General features: G+C 41.4%; 2 protein-coding genes across 7 annotated transcripts in view; both read right to left on the bottom strand.

Annotated features, from left to right (window-relative positions):
- The window catches only part of smad7 (SMAD family member 7), a 45742-nt gene extending 41835 nt beyond the window's left edge, over positions 1–3907 (bottom strand). Inside the window, exons 1-2 of the mRNA XM_036936879.2 lie at positions 2349–3907; positions 1083–1136 (exon numbers count right to left, since the gene is read on the bottom strand). Coding sequence (XP_036792774.1) covers positions 1083–1136; positions 2349–2817 — 523 coding nt within the window. The 5' untranslated portion in view covers positions 2818–3907. The remainder of the gene's footprint in view (positions 1–1082; positions 1137–2348) is intronic.
- Positions 3908–15003: 11096 nt separating this feature from the next.
- dym (dymeclin) overlaps positions 15004–18220 on the bottom strand; it is a 201612-nt gene continuing 198395 nt past the window's right edge. For all 6 annotated transcript variants that reach the window (XM_090191693.1, XM_090191692.1, XM_090191696.1 and 3 more), the window contains exon 17: positions 15004–16735. In XM_090191693.1, the coding sequence (XP_090047819.1) occupies positions 16586–16735 (150 nt within the window). In that variant the 3' untranslated portion in view covers positions 15004–16585. The remainder of the gene's footprint in view (positions 16736–18220) is intronic.

The raw sequence follows: 18220 nt of genomic DNA on the forward strand, positions 1-18220 counted from the left end.
ACCCGCCATTCTATTAAAGGGCCCTGGTCGGCCCTGGCCTTGGCTACCTGCCATTCTATTAAAGGGCCCTGGTCGGCCCTGGCTACCTGCCATTCTATTAAAGGGCCCTGGTCGGCCTTGGCTACCTGCCATTCTATTAAAGGGCCCTGGTCGGCCCTGGCTACCCGCCATTCTATTAAAGGGCCCTGGTCGGCCCTGGCTACCCGCCATTCTATTAAAGGGCCCTGGTCGGCCCTGGCTACCCGCCATTCTATTAAAGGGCCCTGGTCGGCCCTGGCTACCTGCCATTCTGTTAAAGGGCCCTGGTCGGCCTTGGCCTTGGCTACCTGCCATTCTATTAAAGGGCCCTGGTCGGCCCTGGCTACCCGCCATTCTATTAAAGGGCCCTGGTCGGCCCTGGCTACCCGCCATTCTATTAAAGGGCCCTGGCCCTGGCTACCTGCCATTCTATTAAAGGGCCCTGGTCGGCCCTGGCTACCCACCATTCTATTAAAGGGCCCTGGCCCTGGCTACCTGCCATTCTATTAAAGGGCCCTGGTCGGCCCTGGCCTTGGCTACCTGCCATTCTATTAAAGGGCCCTGGTCGGCCCTGGCCCTGGCTACCTGCCATTCTATTAAAGGGCCCTGGTCGGCCCTGGCCTTGGCTACCTGCCATTCTATTAAAGGGCCCTGGTCGGCCCTGGCTACCTGCCATTCTATTAAAGGGCCCTGGTCGGCCCTGGCTACCTGCCATTCTATTAAAGGGCCCTGGTCGGCCCTGGCGCTGCCCAGACAGCCCTCTCTCAGTCTGACTAGCACCATAAATCAAACATAACATTTCCATATCCTCACAGAAGTATTTAGAAATTACCAGGCAAAACTTTAATGTTGTTGTAATAATGTTGCTATAAACTTTGTTGTAATAACATTGTTATAAAATGTATAATATACAGTTATCTTTTTCACAAATGGTAAATAACTATTAAAAAATATATATATTAACTTGTATTGATTTTAAGTGTATGACTGTGGAAAACCATACGCTGAAAAAATACAAACCACAAAAACCTTTACATTCATGAGAAAAATAAAACTAAACTCACCGGGTGGTTTAAGAAAGTCCATTGGATATCGGGAATAAGGAGGAGGGGGGGACTCTGAAATGAAAAGAAATAAATAGACAGAAGAGAGAGAGAGAGAGAGAAAGGACAGAGCAAAAACAGAGCATGAGAAAAAGCTTCCAGGGGAAGATGAAACGTATGATAACAGTTGGCATTCTTTTTGGGAAACTGTTTGTGTTATCAGTGGGGGTTGGAGGCAGGGCAGGCAGCGAGGCAGCCATGCGGCGATTGCCTTGATATCTGACGAAGAGATAAACAAGGGGCGCCTGGCGCCAGCCTCTAGGCGGCTATCTGACTAGGCTCGGACTCAGGCTGTGGGAGATACGGGCCTCTTTGCTCACACCAGAACAGGACACTCCAATCGGAATCGCTGCCTGGCTGCAAGCAAACTAACTTGGTCCAGACTGACTGTCAAATACAACAAGATACATGGAGGTCAAGGATAGGAAATGTCAAATAATTGAATATTGTGCATCTTATTTGTTATTACACGTAGCCTTACAATAAAAGATGGTCACGTTCAATCAAATAAATGTACTTTCATGTGACAAGACCCTCCATGACTACTTCCTATAACTGTTTGAAGCCATCCTCGTTCACAATACTGTACAAGAGGGGTTTAATAAATGCATTCTACAGAAGATAATGGTATAGGAAACCTACAAATTAAGAGCAAGATCCCCTCTGCAGTTTAGAAAAACTAGGGCCAGTAACCTGAAAGGTTGCTAGATCGAATCCCTAAACTGACAAGCTGCCAATCTGGCCCTAAACAAGGCAATTATCCCGCTGTTCATATGCCCTTATTGTAAATAATACTTTATTCTTAAGTAATTGACTTTCATAGTTAAGAAAAGAAGAAGCTTGGCCACACCAATAAAAATACGTCTACCGTTTATAAATAATAAGGACATAATATAATTGCAACTGTTTTGATTTGTGAGGGGCCATTCAAAGCAAATGTTGAATCATTTCCCATATCCTAGATAGAAGAATTTATACATCTAACCTTAAGGAAATAGTGATTATGCTAACCGTTGTTCTGCTAAAACATCACACCAACCAAGTCTGACCTATAGCGTTGCAATTGACACAACCGGTAATTGTGTCTGGGAAAGTTTACATGCCAATCAATTTACCCACACACAATATTAAACAGTGTACCAGTGTAGTCTAGGTCTATATTTTTGCAATTGCTGATTTTTTTTCACGTTATAATCTATGGTTTAAAAAAATATATAAATAACTTACCGAGTTCACAAAGCCTGCTCATGTGGTGCGGATTGCAGCAAACGAGTTCTGGGTTAATTTCCCCATAGGATTCACAGCAAGACAGCCTTTTTAATTCCGAGCAATCCATGAGGTCCGGCCACCGAAACACTTTATAGAGCAGCAAGGGGAGGGAATAAGACTGCTGACCCAGTTTGGTGTCCACTTTGCTGGGTAGGAGCAGGCAGGGGCTCCGCGCACCCCCCTTTGACTCGACCGCTTGCAAGAGCCCCTCTAATTGTTTCTCTTTTATTTGTTTCAGTATCGAGTGGGTCAGGGATTTCAATTCAGCATCCGTTCCGGCGCTAGTTTTTCCGGCAACCTTCGTCGATTTACCCATACAGCAACCCCCGGATCCATGCGTTCGTGTATCCGCATCCCCGTCGCCCTCGACCGGCGCACGGCTCCTCCAGAGTCGCCGGACGAGCCCAGTTCGTTTGGTCCTAAACATGCGGGACGAAAAGAGGATTTCCCGGCTAAAAAACGAGCATGATGTACGCAAATCATGAAGATTCCGGGATCCGTGTACAGGCAACGACAAGCAGCCTGAGATAATAGTATGGAGAAACTAGGAGTTGGAGAAGGCAAGAAAATCTGTAGCATACGCAAGTCTTTAATAAAAAATAAAATAAAAAAAATCAACCCCGCAAAAAAAAATCAAGGCTCCAGTCGTGTTAGTAACCTTCTCTGTAAGGAGAAATGCACCATCACCTTAGCGGAGTTATAAACCTATAATGGTCCGCTCTAAAATGCAGCTATATCGAAATATAAACCTTTTTCAATGTAAGAACGTTGAGCATCTATAATAGAAAATAGCAGCATAAAGAATGTGTTACAACGTTGAACTACTGTGAACATGAAATGCTTCATTCGTTCCGTTCATTCAGTAGCCCATGTAGAAAGATAAACATTGTAACAGATGATATTTTACGCATATGGTTACGAGTTGAGTATCTGTGTAATTTGGGGCAGATAAATTGCCTAGTTAAATACTAGAATTAGGCTATATATCCATGAGGAAAAAAACGAAGCTGTCCAGTTTTCTTTAGAAAAAAAATAATCCACACAATCCTTGATCCGAGAGCAAAAAGGCTTCAACACAGGCTGTTGTCTACGATTTATCCCTTATCTTCTAAATATCATATCTGTCTGCACATGATGTGATCTTCAATATAGATTTAGACGTTGCGAGAGGACGAAAGGATCCCCTAAACAGATCCAAAACTAGGTAGCAAATCCAAAACTGGAGCCGCTTTAGTGCCAGACAGAAATCTGCCTTAGTAGGGCAGTCGCACAGAGTCCCCGTCTACCGTCCGTTGTACCAGAATTATATGTCGAAATATCCCTTTATAAATTAATCCAGACACTTATTGAATGAGGTTTCCGTAGACTAAGGAATAAAGCGATTTGAGTGGCGACAAAGAAGTGATGCGATCTTCAGAAAACGTCTGCGAATGACGCGAATAGTTGAAGAGCCCTTGCCTTCTCTAGCTCGCTATCTCTTTCTAACTCTCTGAGCTCTGTGTCTCCAGTGCGCATTGGCGCGCCCCGTCACGTGGGTGTCTAGACACCCTGTCGCTTGAAAAAAGTGATTGTGTTGCGCAAACAAGAGATCAAGTAGCTTAGGCTGCTACATACAGAGACATCGTTTTGGTAGGAAAGTTACATTTTCCAAAAGTTACAATGGAAAAACGTTGTAAATAATGCGAAAAGATGGCGTGGGAAATTAAACATGGAGCTAGAAAGGCTTTTTACTGTATAAATGAAACACTCCCTCTGTCAATTCAATTCAAGGGGCTTTATTGGCATGGGAAAACAAGTGAGGACTCTCAGGGTAATATTTGACAAAACATTTGTTTTACTTTTTATTTATTTTGTGCCATATGATCACATTAATGAAGTAGGCCTAAATACAAATAACGATGATTTACGTTGATGATAATAGTCAGCTAATAATAATAACAATAACATTACTGATGATAATAATAATAACAACAATAACATTACTGATGATAATAATAACAACAATAACATTACTGATGATAAAAATAATAATAACAATAACATTACTGATGATAAAAATAATAACATTACTGATGATAATAATAACAACAATAACATTACTGATGATGATAATAATAATAACAACAATAACATTACTGATGATGATAATAATAATAACAACAATAACATTACTGATGATAATAATAATAATAACAATAATATTACTGATGATAATAACAATAACATTACTGATAATAATAATAGTAATAACATGACTGATGATAATAATAATAATAACAATAACATTACCGATAATAACAATAACAGCAATAACATTACTAATGATAATAATATAAACATTACCGATGATAATAACAATAACATTACTGATAACAATAACAACAGCATTACTGTTAATAATAATAATAAAAACAATAACATTACTGATGATAATAATAACATTACTGATAATAACAATACCATTACCGATAATAATAATAACAATAACATTACTGATGATAATAATAACATTACCGGTGATAATAATAATAACAACAATACCATTACCGATAATAATAATAACAATAACATTACTGATGATAATAATAACAATAACAATACTGATAATAATAATAACATTACCGGTGATAATATTAATAACAACAATACCATTACTGATAATAATAATAACAATAATAACATTACTGATAACAATAACATTGCTGATAATAACAATAACATTATTGATACTAATAACAATAACATTACTGGTAACAATGACAATAACAATACTGATAATAACAATAACATTACTGGTAATAATAACAATAACATTACTGATAATAATAACAATAATAACACTACTGACAATAACAACAATACCATTACTGGTAACAATAACAATAGCATTACTGATAATAATAACAATAACAATAGCATTACCGATAATAATAACAGTAACATTACTGGTAACAATAACAATAGCATTACTGATAATAATAACAATAACATTACTGATAATAATAACAATAACATTACTGGTAACAATAACAATAACATTACTGATAATAATAATAACAATAACAATAGCATTACCGATAATAATAACAGTAACATTACTGGTAACAATAACAATAGCATTACTGATAACAATAATAACAATAACATTACTGATAATAATAACAATAACATTACTGATAATAACAACAATACCATTACTGATAATAACAACAATAACATTACTGATAATAATAACAATAACAATAACATTACTGGTAACAATAACATTACTGATAATAATAATAACAATAACAATAGCATTACTGATAATAATAATAACAATAACATTACTGATAATAATAACAATAACATTACTGATAATAATAACAATAACAATAACATTACTGGTAACAATAACATTACTGATAATAATAATAACAATAACAATAGCATTACTGATAATAATAATAGTAACAAAAATAAAACAATCCCTAATAATCATAAGTGTTGATATTGTAATAATAACATCATGACATCCACATTATTATCATTACTGTTATAGCTATTAGTGGTATATTAATATCATGTTTCCCTTTGAAGTTGAATAACCTAGTTGCATGTCTCTGAACCATTTTCCCATGAATGAGCTCAACGAACTATTGCCTCCCTCTGGTCAAAGAAAGTTATTACCCTGTGAAACCCATTGATGTATGTAATGTACAGGATGTAACCTTGTGTAAATTCCTCTGTCTGTTTCGGTCTCTATACGGGTGTCTATTGCAAGCTGCACCGGATCAACAACTACAATTCTGGGTATGTGTACTTGGCCAATCAAAGGGATTCTGATGTAGGTAGCCTACATGTTTAATAAACGTTGTTTATTAGGCTACAACAAGTTCACGGCTGTCGTACAACACATTTTGCTTTGACAATTCCAAACAGTTGGGATGTGTACCATAGAATTAGTTCATTTAATAGGATCTCTATGTTGTCGATGTGGACTCTCTTTACGTCAGAGACTGGCGACTGGTGCCAATCAGTACGGTAGATTAGTGACACTGTAGCCTCATCTCAGTCTGTCTGAGTAGCCTACCTCCAAGTCGACAAAAACACGGGTTAATCATATGGATTGGAGCACCGGTTGAGAGTTATGGGGGTTATAGCCATACTATTTCTGTTATTGTGCTGCATGGGAAAATGTAAACCTTCACTGGCCATTTTTTAAATACTGATACATTTCTGCATGATAATATGTAGCTTAATTAATGCATTTCTCTCAGAGGTAAACTAAATAGGCCTTGTACAAATTCACCAGAAGGTTTGATTGTCATTCATTTAAAGAACATGCTTTGAGGAATGGGCTTTATAAGGTGTGGGGAGTAGAGAAGACTACCAGACAACCTTCCCTGAGTCCCCACCCCAAAGTCTACAGACTAGTAGAGCTTTCCTCCCCTGAGTCCCCACCCCAAAGTCTACAGACTAGTAGAGCTTTCCTCCCCCGAGTCCCCACCCCAAAGTCTACAGACTAGTAGAGCTTTCCTCCCCCGAGTCCCCACCCCAAAGTCTACAGACTAGTAGAGCTTTCCTCCCCCGAGTCCCCACCCCAAAGTCTACAGACTAGTAGAGCTTTCCTCCCCCGAGTCCCCACCCCAAAGTCTACAGACTAGTAGAGCTTTCCTCCCCCGAGTCCCCTGCTCAATGTTACACACCTCAAGTAAAATGAATGGTAACATCTGGTCCTTTAAACTGACTTGGTGGCCGCTGGACAGACAGGTTTGATTGACTCTGTGAGTGAACTGAAGAATGCCAGCGCTGTAGCCTTATTGTGTCCGATAGGCGGTCAGTTGGGGAGGGAAGCTGCGGACAGCAGTCCTATGTTCATTTAGGTGCCAGTCAGGCCAGGCCAGGCAGTGAGCGTCGCTGCAGGGCAGTGGGATGGATGATGGTAATGATGATGGGATATGTGTGTTTTGTTCGCGATGGGAGGCGCCGCGGCTAGTCAATGGCTCAAGTCTCATTGTTCCACCGGATTCCCCACTGGCGCCGCACGAGAGCTCGAGCTCAACCAACCCGGTCGGCAGCAGCCCGCAAACATTTTTTTATGTAGTCTGGAAGTAATTTACACCGCAACCAACCACTGTTCACAACAGAACAAGTTTATAGGAAACTGAAGCTATCTCTGTTCGTAATGAAAAAAAGTGGATTTCCACAGACTACTTGCAGGAAGTATTTTATCAAGTCGTTTTCATTTTGAATTGATAAAAACAAAATAATGTAGGTATGCCTATCCAATCTACTGATTAATATAGGATTATTCCTTCTATTCATACATATGCAAATACTCTCAATTTCCTTACAACAAAACTCAGTTTGAAATACAAAAGATAATCATTAACATATTTTAACTGTCGATAATCCATAATATCATTAAGGATGATTGATATTACGCGCATGTAGTCTATTTCGCATGCATTGGAAGTGGATAGCACAGTGTTGTAAGTGGAAATACATGATAATAATGTATTTCAGCCATGGAAAGTCTAGATAACCTTTAGTAATGTAATGTATTAACACACTGGACTGGTTTCATGCATAAGCAATTAAACAAAATTACTCCGCTGGAACAATCATGCACAGAATGTGATTAATATTTTATGTGACATGAATGGCGACCTATGCTTATGTCAAGCAACTGCACAGATAAGAGCGATAATAAATTAGGCGAACTTTAAAGTTGAATTAAAAAGGAGATGATTAATTATTTGATCTCAGAGCAGATAGAACCAAACTGCAAGCAAAGGAGAATAAAGAATGACGTTCCATGGTTACCATAGTTACCACATTCTCAAGCGGTAACCAAGGGTAGGCCTAGGCTGCAAAGTTGCATTGGTGTACTTAAGTTAAAATACTCTAAAGTACTAAAGTTTTTTTTTTGGTTCATCTGTACTTACATTACTATTTATATTTTTTACTTCACTATATTCCTAAACAAAATCATGTATTTTTTACTCCATATATTTTCCCTGACACCCACTTGTTAGATTTTGAATGCTACTTGTTAGATTTTGAATGGTTCAATTCACGTACTTATCAAGACAACCTTTCCTGGTCATCCCTACTGCCTCTGATCTGGCAGCCTCACTCAACACAGATACTTTTTTGTTGTAAATGAGTGTTGTAGTCTGAGTGTTGGAGTGTGCCTCCTTGCTATCACTAAATACAAATAACAAGAATAATGGGCCACCTGGTTTGCTTAATATAAGGAATTTGAAATTATGTATACTTTTACTTTTGATCCTTAAGTATATTTAAAATCAAATAATTTTAGACTTTTACTCAAGTAGAAATGTTACTGTGTGACTTTCACTTTTACATGAGTAATTTTCAATTAATTAAGCTATCTTTATTTTTACTCAAGTATGACAACTGGGTGCTTTTCCCACCACAGCAGTGTTACATGCTCTTGTACATTTTGAGTGCCAGATTTGTTTAAAGAAGTATTTGATGTATTTGCCTACATAAAGCACTACAGAAGGAATGCAATGGAAATCGCAGACACAAACATCCTCTAACTGACCATATCACAGTTAATTACACTTTTTATTAAAAGGCAGAATTGCATCCATAATAAAGCACAGGGGAATTCCTCACATCACAAGACTTGCTTTGAGATTCTATGTATGTGCTGTATACCCAGATCTACATCTCATTTACATGTATAGAACATTACAGAACATGTATTTACATGTAAAAAATGTATTGACCATCACTCATCTGAAAGAGAGCTGGAGAGAGACAGAGAGAGAGAGAGAGAGAGAGAGACAGAGAGAGAGAGAGACAGAGAGGGACAGAGAGAGAGAGAAAGACAGAGAGAGAGAGGAGACAGAGAGAGAGCGAGACACAGAGAGAGACGGAGAGAGAGAGAGAGAGAGACAGAGACACAGAGAGAGAGAGATACAGATAGAGAGAGAGAGAGAGACCGAGAGAGAGACAGAGACAGAGAGAGAGAGACAGACACAAAGAGAGAGAGAGAGAGAGATAGAGAGAGAGACAGAGAGAGGTCATCGGTAAAGCTGATCTAAATAGGCAAAGCCAGTCCTAGCCTTGTCCATTAGCCAACATTGCAAAGCCAGTCCTAGCCTTGTCCATTAACCAACACTGCAAAGCCAGTCCTAGCCTTGTCCATTAACCAACACTGCAAAGTGCACTAAAATTTACTGTACACAGTTTTCAAGGCTGGGGCTATTTCCTGTCTCACTCATTGTTTTGGGGTTGATGGAGTGCATCCTAGCCTTGTCCATTAGCCAACACTGCAAAGCCAGTAGTAGCCTTGTCCATTAACCAACACTGCAAAGCCAGTCCTAGACTTGTCCATTAACCAACACTGCAAAGCCAGTCCTAGCCTTGTCCATTAACCAACACTGCAAAGCCAGTCCTAGCCTTGTCCATTAGCCAACACTTGAACTTTCGGTCTGTGAGTGATATACTGTGAGTGATATACCGTGAATGATCTACTAGATCAGCAGTCTGCAGACCCAGCATGTCTGTCTGCATGAGGTCACAGGAAGTCAAAGGTCATCTTGATTTATCATTGGCTGCGTAGTGTTGCCCGGGTTACGGTTTGGCCGGGGTAGACCGTCATCGTAAATAAGAATTAGTTCTTAACTGACTTACCTAGTTAAATAAAGGATAAATAAATAAAAAGGTGGAGATTAATGTTACAGGGTTTCTGGGACTCAATAGTTGAAGGAGTATGGACAGCAATTTATTTTTTAACATTTATTTAACTAGACAAGTCAGTTAAGAACGAATTCTTATTTTCAACAACAGCCTAGGAACAGTGGGTTAACTGGTCTAGGAACAGTGGGTTAACTGGTCTAGGAACAGTGGGTTAACTGGTCTAGGAACAGTGGGTTAACTGGTCTAGGAACAGTGGGTTAACTGGTCTAGGAACAGTGGGTTAACTGGTCTAGGAACAGTGGGTTAACTGGTCTAGGAACAGTGGGTTAACTGGTCTAGGAACAGTGGGTTAACTGGTCTAGGAACAGTGGGTTAACTGCCTTGTTCAGGGGCAGAACAATAAATTTTTACCTCGTCGGTTACTAGTCAAACGCTCTAACCGCTAGGCTACTTGCCACCCCAACCTGGGCAGTATTCATTAGTGCATACTGTAGTAAACCTTTTTCCACACAAAACCTGTGTTTCTAATTGGACAAGTTCAGATGGATACTTTGGTCTTTCTCCCATTTGATGTGTAGCGACTACGAAGCTGATCCCTGCAGTGTAGTATGGTACCGGTCACCAGACCCCGGTGACATACTTCTTTATTTTACCTTTATTTAACTAGGCAAGTCAGTTAAGAACAAATTCTTATTTACAATGATGGCCTAGGAACAGTGGGTTAACTGGTCTAGGAACAGTGGGTTAACTGGTCTAGGAACAGTGGGTTAACTGGTCTAGGAACAGTGGGTTAACTGGTCTAGGAACAGTGGGTTAACTGCCTTGTTCAGGGGCAGAACGACAGATTGTTACCTTGTCAGCTCTGGGATTCGATATAGCAACCTTTCGGTTACTAGTCCAACGCTCTAACCACTAGGCTACCTGCTGGTTACTAGTCCAACACTCTAACCACTAGGCTACCTGCTGGTTACTAGTCCAACGCTCTAACCACTAGGCTACCTGCTGGTTACTAGTCCAACGCTCTAACCACTAGGCTACCTGCTGGTTACTAGTCCAACACTAACCACTAGGCTACCTGCTGGTTACTAGTCCAACGCTCTAACCACTAGGCTACCTGCTGGTTACTAGTCCAACACTCTAACCACTAGGCTACCTGCTGGTTACTAGTCCAACGCTCTAACCACTAGGCTACCTGCTGGTTACTAGTCCAACACTCTAACCACTAGGCTACCTGCTGGTTACTAGTCCAACACTAACCACTAGGCTACCTGCTGGTTACTAGTCCAACGCTCTAACCACTAGGCTACCTGTCGAAGGCTGTCAACCAGGTAGTGTCCCAAATGGCAGGCACCCTATAAAAAGGGTGCCTTTTTAAAGGCACCCGGGAAATATCACTTTTACATCAGAATTCAGACCCTTTACTCAAAACTTTGTTGTAGCAGCTTTGGCAACAATTACAGCCTTGAGTCTTCTTGGGTATGACGCTACAAGCTTGGCACACCTGTACTTGGGGAGCTTCTCCAATTCTTCTCTGCAGATCCTCTCAAGCTCCGGCAGGTTGGATAGAGTGTGTTGCTGCACAGCTATTTTCAGGTCTCTCCAGAGATGTTCGATCGGGTTCAAGTCCGGGCTCTGGCTGGGCACCTCAAGGACATTCAGAGACTTGTCCCGAAGCCACTCCTGCTTTGTCTTGGTTGTGTGCTTAGGGTCGTTGTCCTGTTGGAAGGTGAACCTTCGCTCCCATTCTGAGGTTCTGAGTGCTCTGGAGCAGGTTTTCATCAAGGATCTCTCTGTACGTTGCTCTGTTCATCTTTCCCTCTATCCTGACTAGTCTCCCAGTCCCTGCTGCTGAAAAACATCCACAACAGCATGATGCTGCCACCACCATGCTTCACCGTAGGGATGGTGCCAGGTTTCCTCCAGACGTGACACTTGGCATTCAGCCAAAAGAGTTCAGTCTTGGTTTCATCAGACCAGAGAATCTTGTTCATCATTGTCTAAGAGTCTTTAGGTGCCTTTTAGAAAACTCCAAGAGGGGCTGTCATGTGCCTTTTACTGAGGAGTGGCTTCCATCTGGCCACTATACCACAAAGGCATAATTGGTGGAGTGCTGCAGAGAAGGTTTTCCTCTCCCATCTCCACAGAGGAACTCTATAGAGCTTTGTCAGAGTGACCATCAGTTTCTTGGTCACCTCCCTGACCAAGGCCGGTCTCCCCCGATTGCTCAGTTTGGCCAGGCGGCGAGCTCTAGGAATAGTCTTGGTTGTTCCAAACTTCTTCCATTTAAGAATGTTGGAGGCCAATGTATTGTTTGGGACCTTCAATGCTGCAGAACGCCTTTGGTACCCTTCCCCAGATCTGTTTCTTGACACAATCTTGTCTCTGAGCTCTACGGACAATTTTGTCGACCTCACGGCTTGGTTTTTGTCCAATCAATTGAATTTACCACAAGTGGACTCCAATCAATTTGTAGAAACATCTCAAGGATGATCAATGGAAACAGTATTCACCTGAGCTCAATTTAGAGTCTTATAGCAAAGGTTCTGAAAACTTAAGTAAATAAAGCATTTCCGTTTATTTTTAATACATTTGCAAAATGTCTAAAAACCTGTTTTTGCTTTGTCATTATGGAGTATTGTGATGTCATTATGGGGTATTGTGATGTCATTATGGGGTATTGTGATGTCATTATGGGGTATTGTGATGTCATTATGGGGTATTGTGTGTTGCTAAATAAGGAAAACAATTAGTTTAATCCATTTTAGAATAAGGCTTTAAGGTGACAAAATGTAGAAAAGTCAACGGGTCTGAATTTTTTCAGAAAGCACTGTACCTAACGTTTCTAGCAAGCTTCGCAGAAACCAACCCAGAAATGGAGTTGAAATGTTACATCACTGTTCGTACCTGTCAAATTGGTCATTTTTCCCCCAAATGTAATTACTTCAATTATTATTGCTCTTGAGAAAGGAACATGTGTTTTCAGCCATTAAATCAAACTACTAAAGAGGGGAAAGGAGGACATTCCCTTCAATAGCACAAACACAAACAGTATCCTGTTAACTCCAGCAACCTAAAAGGTTTCATGCTTCCACTTCACTGTCGTCATTGCAAGAGGAAAACACAGATACAGTGGGGAGAACAAGTATTTGATACACTGCCGATTTTGCAGGTTTTCCTACTTACAAAGCATGTAAAGGTCTGTAATTTTTATCATAGGTACACTTCAACTGTGAGAGACGGAATCTAAAACAAAAATCCAGAAAATTACATTGTATGATTTTTAAGTAATTCATTTGCATTTTATTGCGTGACATAAGTATTTGATCACCTACCAACCAGTAAGAACTCCAGCTCTCACAGACCTGTTAGTTTTTCATTAAGAAGCCCTCCTGTTCTCCACTCATTACCTGTATTAACTGCACCTGTTTGGACTCGTTACCTGTATAAAAGACACTTCTCCACACACTCAATCAAACAGACTCCAACCTCTCCACAATGGCCAAGACCAGAGAGCTGTGTAAGGACATCAGGGATAAAATTGTAGACCTGCACAAGGCTGGGATGGGCTACATGACAATAGGCAAGCAGCTTGGTGAGAAGGCAACAACTGTTGGCGCAATTATTAGAAAATTGAAGAAGTTCAAGATGACGGTCAATCACCCTCGGTCTGGTGCTCCATGCAAGATCTCACCTTGTGGGGCATCAATGATCATGAGGAAGGTAAGGGATCAGCCCAGAACTACACGGCAGGACCTGGTCAATGACCTGAAGAGACCTGGGACCACAGTCTCAAATAAAACCATTAGCAACACACTACGCCGTCATGGATTAAAATCCTGCAGAGCACGCAAGGTCCCCCTGCTCAAGCCAGCGCATGTCTAAGCCCGTCTGAAGTTTGCCAATGACCATCTGGATGATCCAGAGGAGGAATGGGAGAAGGTCATGTGGTCTGATGAGACAAAAATAGAGCTTTTTGGTCTAAACTCCACTCGAAACCCCGAAACCTGAAGGATCTGGAGAAGGTCTGTATGGAGGAGTGGGCCAAAATCCCTGCTGCAGTGTGTGCAAACCTGGTCAAGAACTACAGGAAACGTATGATCTCTGTAATTGCAAACAAAGGTTTCTGTACTAAATATTAAGTTCTGCTTTTCTGGTGTATCAAATACTTATGTCACGCAATAAAATGCAAATTAATTACTTAAAAATCATACAATGTCATTTTCTGGAGTTTTGTTTTAGATTCCGTCTCTCACAGTTGAAGTGTACCTATGATAAAAATGACAGACCTCTACATGCTTTGTAAATAGGAAAACCTGCAAAATCGGCAGTGTATCAAATACTTGTTCTCCCCACTGTACATATGTACAAATCCATCTTTTTCTGAGAAGTAAAAGAAAATCGTGCATGAATTTTACAAACAGGTTTTTATTTATTTATTTGTGTCAGTTTAAAGACAGGGAAAGAGAACCATTTCAATTGAAGTAGAGCGTATGGGTGAAGGGGAGGAGATTGTAAGAGGTCATAAGAAATTGTCTTTACCTGAGTGAACGTTCCAGAATCACTGACTTGTATGGAAACAGCAGGATTTATGTTTTAATCCATTCTTCTTCAGCTAAAAAAAACTGTCATAACAACCGCAAAATAAATCAAAGATAACGCTTTCAAGAAGAGTGCTTCTCAAACACTTCACTCACTCATTCACTACAGAGAAGACTCTCAGTTACTTAAGATAACACAAGGAGAGAGGAAATCTGAGTGTATCCCAATAGTCTCTCCTTTCTCCCGAAGTGTGCACTTGTTCACCTCCCTTCTAGGACTTGAAAGGGAATGACCGGTATATGAAAACTCCCTCTAGTCCATGCCTTCGCCAATCCAATAGTTTTAAATGTACGTGTAGTAATGAATGAGTGCACACTTCAGAAAGGAGAGGTCAACCACAAACACTCAAACGCAGTTGTCTTTCAATCGTGTTTTATTTTCCATGTCATGTTGATGCTGATGCGTACATAAATATATTCTAAATATATTTGTCAGTTTATGCAGAACAGAAAATATTCAAAGTGACCTTGTAAGCATCCCAAATTGCACTCTATTGCATAAATAGTTCACTACTTTTGACTAGAGTCCTATCGGCCATAGTAGTGCACTATATAGGGAATAGGGTGCCATTTGGGATACCCATAGGGAACATCTTCCCTTCAGATTGATATGGTTGAACGTTTGTATTTGTCTATAAAATAATATATATGCGTTCTCTGACCTGTACAAGATCGGGCTTTCATCGCAAATGGCACCCTATTCTCTATATAGTGCACTATTTTTGACCAGAGCCCTATGCACCCTGGTCAGAAATAATGCACTATATCGGGAACAGTTAGCCTATACAGTTTAGTTATTTTTCTATAGATAATAATTATGCTTCCTAAATTCAACTTTGAATTTCCAAAACTGTCAGCTGTTGTTGTCGTTCTATATTGACTTTAAGACAACTACATAACTTCCGCTAAATAAGATAGTGTGTGAAAAAAAAACGTTTAGATTTTGGTTTACAAGGATATGTTTATCATGTTGGTGCTGTTGTTTATGTTTTGGTGGGGGCAAATATCCAAATCCAGATATGAAAATAAATACATGAATAAACAAATGAATCAAATAAAACATGCAAATTAACAAATAAACAAACATGATTGTGCACAAAAGAACATTGGGTCAACTGACTGAAAATGAGAACTGACGAAAAACACGAACCCCTGTTTGAACCTATTGAAGTAACGGATTCCTGTAGTAAAGACTGGAGTGAGGACAGTGAGACAAAAGCCTGGTCCCAGAATCTGTTTTACGATCAGATCTGGGACCAGGCTACAGAGACAAGTATCATTTAGGCTGTCACCAACTGTCACCAACTGACCTGTCCTCAGGTGACCTGTTCTAAATTCTCTCTGAACTTTTTTCAACCTTAAACCATAACTACATCACTTAAAAAATAAATATGTTTTTTTTAAGCTAACCCAAATAAATCGCAAAGCAATTGGAGGGGAGGAAAAAAAGTTATAGAATCTGATAGAGACTGTGGATCAAAACTGTAGCATGTCTCTGTCGAGAGTATCATCCCTTATATTCAGTGCTGCTGTTGAGGTGTGGAGCTGAACCATGTGAAAACAGACCCAACACTGAGCTCACCATCAAAACAATGGTGTACCTAGATACATAACCAGGCTGTGGAAGCACAGGAGAGAAGACTATCTGAAGAGCAGGACAGGTAACATCAGATGTCCTGTCCAACATACAGGGATTTCCCTGTAAGACAGGGATTTGTCTGTGGGGGTAGAGGCACTTCCAAAGCAGGGTACACACACACACACACACACACACACACACACACACACACAAATGTGAACCCTCAGCGTCAACACCCCCTCAGCGTGAAACCCCCCACCCTCGGCGTGAAACCCCCCCTCAACGTGACCCCCCCCCCCCCCCCCCAACGTGAACCCCCCCCCCCCCCCCCCCCCCCCAACGTGAACCCCCCCCCCCCCTCAGGCAGAGTCCATGCTGAAGAGTTGTATGTTTGTAGTGCTCCAGTGAAGACCCACTCCAGAGTTAAAGACCAGAGACCACACGTATGGGATGAAGAAGTCTTCAGGTTGATCCTCCTCTACATACTTGAACTTCAGCTCCGGGAACTTCTGTAGACAGACACAGAGAAGACAGAAGAAGAACATTTTAAGATAAAGGGGATCTATGGACAGGACAAGCCCAGAGATGGAGTCTTAACCTAGTGGTCTTGGTCTGAGTCGAGAGAGGTCCGGTCTTGACTCTGGATCAGCATATGTGACCATAGAAATGTTAAGATTCATTGTCTATAACTCCCAGGTTTAACTGACAGATGACAACACTGGTTGGTGATAGGACAGGGGCTAGCTACAAACCAACCAGATAAAACTCATTCCATCTGATGTAATTCCATCTGTAGCTGACTGTCTAGTTGCTGAGGTAAAGGTACGTTTGAGAAGAAGTGTCACTCTGAGAGGTGACCTCTGACCTTTCAAACAGGCCATGTTAACCTGTCATCAACCCTCCATTGATCTGAATGGGTCAGCGTCTCAAATGGCACCCTATTCCCTATATAGTGCACTACTTTTGGCCAGGGCCGATATGGAATAGAGTTCCATTTGAGAAGTAACCATTGAAAACCACAAGTGGTGGTGACCAGCCAGTGTGTGAGTGTGTGCTCCAGTAGGTGTGGAACCCATTTGAACCACTAGCCATTCAGCTCGTAATCTGGCTCTAGTAGCGACACCTAGCTGTCCCAGCCCTCCACATCCTTGAAATCTACACCCCATCTTTGGTTTCAGGTGACGTCAATCTAACGCCTCAGGTTTTCACAAGAACGCTTGTTAACGAACGACCTGAGTGCTTTCTGTTACAGACAAGCTTTAGTTCTAATTACCAGACCTGGCTGAGGAGGATGCTGTTTTAAAAACACTGCCCCCCCCCCCCCCCTCCTCCCTCCCTCCCAGGCTCATTCCAATCCCTGCCCAGTCCGAGTATCCTCTCTGTCCTGCCCTACCCTTCGCCAATCCCTGCCCAGTCCAGTCAGAGAGTATACTCTCTGTCCTACCCTACCCTACCAATCCCTGCACAGTCCAGTCAGAGAGTATCCTCTCTGTCCTACCCTACCCATCCCTGCCCAGTTCAGTCAGAGAGTATCCTCTCTGTCCTACCCTACCAATCCCTGCCCAGTCAGAGAGTATCCTCTCTGTCCTGCCCTACCAATCCCAGTCCAGTCCAGTCAGAGAGTATCCTCTCTGTCCTACCCTACCCATCCCTGCCCAGTTCAGACAGAGAGTATCCTCTCTGTCCTACCCTACCAATCCCTGCCCAGTCAGAGAGTATCCTCTCTGTCCTACCCTACCAATCCCAGTCAGAGAGTATCCTCTCTGTCCTGCCCTACCCTACCAATCCCTGCCCAGTCCAGTCAGAGAGTATCCTCTGTCCTGCCCTACCCTACCAATCCCTGCCCAGTCCAGTCAGAGAGTATCCTCTCTGTCCTGCCCTACCCTACCAATCCCTGCCCAGTCCAGTCAGAGAGTATCCTCTCTGTCCTGTCCTACCCATCCCTACCCAGTCCAGTCAGAGAGTATCCTCTGTCCTACCCTACCCTACCAATC

This window comes from Oncorhynchus mykiss, chromosome 12, assembly GCF_057628025.1.
Source record: "Oncorhynchus mykiss isolate SJ-2025 chromosome 12, ASM5762802v1, whole genome shotgun sequence".
NCBI classification, from domain to species: domain Eukaryota; kingdom Metazoa; phylum Chordata; class Actinopteri; order Salmoniformes; family Salmonidae; genus Oncorhynchus; species Oncorhynchus mykiss.